The sequence below is a fragment of the Fulmarus glacialis genome, unplaced genomic scaffold, assembly GCF_000690835.1.
Source record: "Fulmarus glacialis isolate BGI_N327 unplaced genomic scaffold, ASM69083v1 scaffold15502, whole genome shotgun sequence".
NCBI lineage: Eukaryota > Metazoa > Chordata > Aves > Procellariiformes > Procellariidae > Fulmarus > Fulmarus glacialis.
In genome coordinates this window covers 93,974-101,568 of record NW_009199979.1, presented here as the reverse complement: position 1 = coordinate 101,568, position 7,595 = coordinate 93,974, and the positions used below count along the sequence as shown (strand labels likewise).

Sequence of the window (7,595 nt, the reverse complement as noted above, 5' to 3'; positions counted from 1 at the left end):
CCCACTTACCTTTTCTTGCAGCTGATTTAGCAGAATAACTTTCCACAGAGAGGTGCTCCAGTCTGCACAAGGCAAGTTCTCATATAAGGCGCTTGGGTAGCTGTGCTTAGGAACAAAGATCTAGCTGAGCTTGGTTCCCCATGGGAACACCTTAGTTAAGGCAAACCGGTTTCTACAGCCAAGAGCAAACTCGGAATTGAAGTATCTGCTGCAGCTCTGGTCATCTTTGGATGTTCCTTCCCGAATATCTAGACTCCTGTTGGTCAAGGCAACTCTTAGTGTGGTTCAACAGAAAGGCTGAAACTCGCACCTCCGGCTTCTGAGACACTGCTGAGAAGGAACAACCTTTAACAGTGATCTCATCTAAGAGGATAAAGACATTACATCTAGCCTGGCAAAAATCAGGAAAGCAGCAGGGGAAGTAATACACCAGTCTTAGGAATATCGTGAATTGGAAGAAAAGCAGAGATTGATGTAGGATAAGATAGAGAGGTTTTAATGAGATTCAGAATAACAGGTGAAATCCTGATGCTTCCAAATTAGAGTGAAAATTTTCCATTGCCACTGGTAGGGTGAGCATTTTGACAACTGTATTTTGAAAATAAGCAGCTGTTTTTCCTAAGCTCATCAACCTGAGACTGTGATTTCAGGGTGAAGCAGGGATCTGAATTTAATTAGAATGAGAATTTGAAGTTAACTGCATAAAGCATTTGCATGGATCCTCCCTCTTCAGAATTAGAGCTATTTAATTAAGTTAAAGAAGATTGCCTTAGGTGCCCTTTAATTCTGGTTGTGTGTGGGTTTAATGCATTTAACTAGCCCACTTGCAGTGAACGTGGAATAACTGTCCTGATTGTCAATGTGTACCCAATCCTCACATTGTAAGTAGTAGGGTGATATTCTGGCAAATGGTGGACAGAAGAACTTGCTTCTCCAGATATTACCAGTAAATAAATAGTAGCAAGGATGTCTTCATTTATATAGTAATACATGCTTTAGATGAGGAGAATATCTATATAGGCATGTTTCTGTGAGACCCAAGACTTAGTGTGGGGAGAATAGTGGTCATGTGGTGTACCTCTTCAGGGCAAAACATTTCTTTAAAAAGAGCTTAAGAATTAAGATGTGGTTATGATGCTCTTGCGAACCTGTGTATTGCTGCCATCTTTGGCAACTGCGTTAGATTGATTTGTGATTGCAGCTAGAAGGTTTTCAGACACAAATATGCACTGCAGCAATCACGCTGCCAGGGCAGAAGGAAATAATAATTTCACATTATGTATTCAGAAAATGCCTTCATGTAAAAATATGCTATCTAAAATTTAACCTAAAAGAAATCCTGAAAAATTAGATATTCTGAAGTAACAACAGGGATTTTACAAAACAACATCTGAGCTGAGGTGACGTTTCACCTCTCAGCATCCCGTTCCCGGAGAGGTGTGCGGCGAGGCCAGGGCCTTACAGCACCTCACACAGCACATCTGTTGGAGTCACTGCTGCGGTTTCCTCATTTCTGGAAAATGGCTACTAGAAGCTTCAGCTATGCTTTCAAATCTCTGTGCCAACCGTGTTTTCCCAATGAGGTAGCAGGAACTGTTACACTTCTCTAGCTGACTATGAAGAAATGACAGACACCTGATTCTCAAAGAAACAGAGCAATGTTATTGCTAAGTGATGGATTTTATGTGATGCTACTTAAGAAAGCTATCATTTTTAGAGTATCAGTGACTGGTACCTGACATGTTATTCTTCCTTCATGTGAATCGTTTTGGTTATAAAATAGGATTTTTCTGCTAACTGGAAAGTGTATCTCAAGAGCCTTGTTCTCCTCCTCATGACCCTAAAGCATCCTCTTGGATGTCAGTAGGAGGTATTCAGCGCAGTGGGTGTTCTCATTACTACTCGACATTTTGCTGTTTGGTTTTCTGCCTGTTGCTATTTAATGATTTGAATTCTTTTTCACCAGTCCCAGAAGCCATTTAGCAAGCGACGTACTATCAGCGCTACTTGAGAATATCGACATAGTCACTAGGAAAAGAGTTTCATTTCCTAACAGTGCTACAGCGTTCCCCCTCGCCATCTGCTCCTGCCATGTCCCTCACTGTCGCGTTTCCCAGTTAACCCTTTGCTCTGCCCTCCTCGCCCAGCGCTCTTGGGGAGGGTGGCACAGGCTCTGCACAGTTTTGCCTGAGCTATGAAAACCCTCTGAGGCTAAAACAGCCTGCAGGTCACTGTAATGGCAGTGACAGGGGTGAATTTTATGGCTGATGTAAATTGGTGTATATTTGCTTTGTAGAGGCACAGACAGACAAATAGAGCAAGCACAGAAAGCGTTGCAGGCTTTCTATCTTTAGCCTGCTGTTTATCACAGGCACTTCGCAACTCCCATGACTGTCGGGTCTGGATGTCTCACAGCCTTTAATGTAATACCTCAAATAAGACTTCAGAGGGAAGATGCTGTACCTTTTAGGAGAACAAAGGCATCAAGACTGAAGATGAGATTCATCTCACTGAAGTTAATCTACCAAAAAGAGAGATTGCCAGTTGATATTAATCATCTGTGCTTCCCTCTCTCCAGTGGAGAGGCGGGCATATCTCCCAAGGATGATTTACGTGACTCGAATCACTGGGCAACCCTTACTGTTAAGTGGCAGTAAGAGGCCAGACTGAGAAGGATGCTCAGCTTTAGATGAGCTCAGGTGGAGGCTGGACAAGTTCATGGTAGCAAAATTCTTTGCGAGTTATTAAATCCATAGCAATAGCATCTGGCTTATGAACTTCCTAAGCTGAAAATAGTTGGAGGCTGTGAGTTGTTAAGGGGTAGTATCAGACATGGTTGTCCTGTTGTGCTCTTACTCTAACACACAAAGGAGATGGACTTTCTGTCTGACACCATATGGCCATTCCTGTGCTCTTATGTGAGGCCATTTTAGCAGTGAGAAGGGGGAATACACATTTAGTAAGAGGTGATTTCTGCAAATGGGAAATTGGCAGTAAGGTTTATCTCCAGATCTGCGGCGAAGTGCTACTGACCTACAAACAGAAAAACTGGAAGTCAATTTTACAGAAAGAGCCTGTGCTGGGTTGCCGTGGTTTAACCCCAGCCGGCAACTGAGCCCCACAAAGCTGCTCGCTCGCTCCTCCCCAGTGGGATGGGGGAGAGAATCAGAAGGGTAAAAGTGAGAAAACTTGTGGGTTGAGATAAAAACAGTTTAATAGGTAAAGCAAAAGCTGCGCACACAAGCAAAGCAAAACAAGGAATTCATTCACTGCTTCCCACCGGCAGGCAGGTGTTTAACCATCTCCCGGAAAGCAGGGCTCCATCATGCATAACGGTTAATTCGCGAAACAAAATGCATAACGGTTACTTCGGAAGACAAACGCCATCACTCCGAATATCCCTCCTTCCTTCTTCTTCCCCCAGCTTTGTATGCTGAGCATGACGTCATATGGTGTGGGATAATCCTTTGGTCAGTTGGGGTCAGCTGTCCCAGCTGTGTCCCCTCCCAACTCCTTGTGCCCCCCCAGCCTACTCGCTGGTGGGGTGGGGTGAGAGGCAGAGAAGGCCTTGACGCTGTGTCAGCACTGCTCAGCAATAGCTAAAACATCCCTGTGTTATCAACACTGTTTCCAGCAGAAAAACAAAACACAGCCCCATACTAGCTACTGTGAAGAAAATTAACTCTACCCCAGCCAAACCCAGCACATAGGTGCTGAATGTCAGGGCTTTGTATCAGGTCACCGCAAGCCTTTTGGAGATTCAGATGAGCTGTTTCACCACGTGTTCACCTCAGATGGTGCGAACAGCTTGTTGGAGCCTTAGATGGTGAGAGAAGATTCAGATCTGACATCGTTTGCAGTGTGGTGTGGAGCTGTGCTGCTACACGAATGCTCCCTGCCTCCGTGACAGCACCAGGTGGACTAATAGGGTGGAAGCTTGTCACTTCAAATAACTCATTGAGGGCATAGAATGTGTGGCCCAAAACCCAGGTATCACTCACCAAACAGTGCTCATGACTTCCCATTGTCTTGGGCACATGCACATGTATGTGTACCTCTATATTTTGGATGATTGTTCCAGTTGAAAGATTTTGCAGAATTGACCATCCTAAATGTTGATACACTTAAAATGGTTTGCTAAGGAGGCAGGCACCTCAGATTGAGCATTTTGCTGCCAATATGGTAAATGTATGCCCGTCATTTGCTGTGAAGATCTTTAACTAGTGCCTCCACAGCTGTGAAAGGCAGCGCCACTGCATAAATACACTTTTTGTGTTTGAAGTCGGAATTGCCTTTTATGGGAATTTCTACATAAAAAGAAATCCTGAGTAAACTGAGCAATTTTTTCCTTATTAAATCCCAAGGCATAAAAAAGGCCAGTGAAACTGGTTTTAAAACATCAAGCTGGGCTTGTTGTGAAATGGAAGCTTTTGCTCTCTTTAAAACACACTCTGTGTTGAAACTGGCAGCAAAAGTCTTTGATGCGGGGGGAATGTATCAGACTTGACTTTTGCAATTTCCTGTTTGGTTTCTTGCAAGCTGCTTTTGTCTAATCATATTTGATCTCGAAGATAATTTTATTTAATGTGGATTAGGTAGTATGACATATCCATTGTGGTCTTTCATCATTCTCTGTTTCATTTTGAATGTGACATGATATTTTCTAGTACAGATGAAATTTTTTTCAGCAGTCAGCTTTGAAAGAGAGTTTGTCTTTTATAGCTTTGTAAAATGTTATGGATAGCAAGCAAAAAAAGCTGCTTTATTCTCAAGCTTCTCTAATTTGTAGACTACAGCCACCACTGTTGAGAGGAGAGGTGGCTTGTCCTCACCTCCTGTCCTGTTTAGCAGCCTCCAGAGCACAGCTGCACGCAGGTGGGAGGGGTGTAGTCTGGTACCAAAGGGAGAGGTTACTGGGAGAGTCAAAATGTGATGCGGGAGTTGAAGGACAAGGTGTTGAAAGAGACTGATTTACCATGAATGAGTATTGGCCATGGTAGTTTAATGCTGATGGTATAGCAGCATTCTGTGATGTGGCTGGGTGAGGGCAAGGGTGGTTCCTCTGTTATTCATAGGCCATGGCGACTTCAACAGTACTGTGCTGCTGCTAGTTGTAATAGTTCTACCACTGGTATAACAGCAGGAGGGATTTTTATTTTGTTGTTACCGAGCCAGAAGGTTTCATCTGTAGAAAAAAGCACTATTGAGAAAGGTGAAGAATAATAATGGAAAAAACCCAAAAGCATTTACGAGTGGAGTGTAAAACAGGAGATCATAATTGGGTCTAAAGGTTGGAAGGTGACAGCAGCAGCATGGAAGCCCTCTGTGGGGAAGAAAAGGTTGGTTGGCGTTGCAGCAAGAGTGTTTCTTAAGGAGAACATTCCCAGACTTTTTTCAGCTTTCCTTGAAGCACTGGAGTTCTACGAGATTTGAAAGGAGAGAGTAGGTAGGATGCACTGATGTCTAGGTTTTACTCATTGCTCAAGATCAAACCAGTCATCAATGCCATGATGGAATTTTCCCCGTCTGGTCAGGCTGGCAGAGAGATTTGGACATATGGCTCTGGGTGTTGGGTTTTTTTTTGCCAGTAATGCCATGGGTTTGGTCTACCTACCTACTACAACAGTCCGGGAGTTTGTTACCGAGTACTGCAGAGCCTTAGGGCTTTACGATACCCACACTGCTCGTGCTCTTCCTGCAGTACGTAACAGTTGTGGTTTCTGAGGTTGCCGAGCAGCATTTTGGCTTTTTACAGGATACTCAAGAGGTGTGTGTCCTGAGCTTTTACAGATATGTGAAGTAGATATTCAGCAGCTTTTTCAGAAACAATGTCCTCTACGTGCATGAGACTGTGGAGCCTGCACTCAGTGTGCCAGGGGAGACTCTTCCAGACCTGCGTTCCCAAACATACAAGGAATAAGGAGGGAAGCAAAAACCTTTTGTGTGAACGTTATGCTAGTGGTAGACCGTCTTAGTAGAACATTAGGTATCCTTCTCTTGCCTGAATGAGGAATCCATACGTTTGCAGAAGGATGTGTTTTGCACCTCTATGTAGAGGGTAAAATAGTTGTTGAATCATGAGGAATATGTGTTGTGATCTAGGATGAAGTTGGGAAGACAACTAAAACCTGTATAACGACAAAGTTAAATAATTCCTTTTTTCTTTAACTTTGCCATATTCCTGTATTGAATAACTGCTATCCTACTGAGAACTTTTCCTCATACCGCTGAGGAATCCACTAAAAGCGCTAAAGAAACTTTATCCTTCCCAGTAGGAGAAGTCAGGGATGGGAGAAGTGTGGGAAATTTGCCACTTCATTGCTCTCGAGCCTTTCAAAATCCAATTTGAAGTTTTTCCACTGTATAGATCTATAAATCCTGCATGGTTGCAATGGTGTGTTTTGCAGGTGAAGTTAGAGCACTGAGTACACGCCACCTGTTTTACAGTAACAACTTCTGCAATTCGTATGGTTTTGCATGATCTCTAGATAAATCAAGGGTTCATTTCTGAGCCATACATAAAGGCAGAACAAATTCCTTGCATCACATTCTTGCCGTGCTTGCTCGATGCCTTTGCGCAGTACGATTCCATTGCTGGTAGTCACAAAGCAATCACATTGCTGTAAACTTACATTTTGGTATGCGAGTGCTTTGTGGATAGCTGTATCTCTTCTTTCTAAATGCATATAATTACTTAGGTTGAGTTGGAGCCTGGGTGCCAGCTTTTATGTAGTATACATAGGTTTCCTGCAATAATATTGATTCTAACGGAATCGGAAATGGAAGAAATAGTGTAAAGTGCGTGTCCGTGGTATTCCTGACAGGTTAGTGCCACGTACATGAAATCTCAGGAATTTTGCAGGTTTGCTAGTGGTTACTCTTTTGTAATGACTTTGAGACAAAGCACATACAGATACTGACCTTCAATCTAATTTTGCCATATCTTTCTTCACAGCTTCCTGTTATGGGAGGAGCCTTTATGGACTCACCCAACGAGGACTTTAGTACAGAGTACTCCTTGTTTAACTCATCAGCCAACGTCCATGCAGCTTCTTCCATGCAGAATCCACCAGAAGAGACATCCCGTTCTTCAAATGATGCCATATTGTTATGGATTGCAATAATAGCAACAATTGGAAATATTGTGGTTGTGGGAGTGGTGTATGCCTTCACCTTCTAGGATGACTGTCACTCCAAACACTGGAAGAGAGGATAACTGCAACAGTATTTGTCGTGTGTGTGTATGTATGTATGTGTATATATATATACATGTATATCTATATAAATACATATAGGTAGGGACTTTGTTGATTAAGTGCTGCCACAATCATGGAAATGAAATGCAAGTTAATCATCTTGAATCTTGATGGCAGAAAGTTTGGATGCAATTGCAAATTGTATGGAGGTGAGAACTTTAACTGAGAACAGAGCCAATACCAGTTTTGTACAGAAGTGTAATAAAAGAGGGACCAGCGTGGGTAAAGCAAATACAAAAAGAAAGTAAGATTTATATAGAAAGTGCTTATTTTCTACTGTTTAGATTTTTCTAGCAGCTCTTCTGAGTTTTGTCAGCTTTTTTGTGCATTTTTTACTGT

General features: G+C 42.7%; 1 protein-coding gene across 1 annotated transcript; it reads left to right on the top strand.

The window, feature by feature from the left end:
* Window positions 1–6,898: 6,898 nt before the first annotated feature.
* LOC104073596 (chromosome unknown open reading frame, human C14orf132) lies at window positions 6,899–7,180 on the top strand (the record flags this gene model as incomplete). Its single annotated transcript, XM_009573434.1, has 1 exon — window positions 6,899–7,180. A coding segment is annotated over one exon (282 nt), but the record flags the coding sequence as incomplete, so codon positions are not given.
* Window positions 7,181–7,595: the final 415 nt, after the last annotated feature.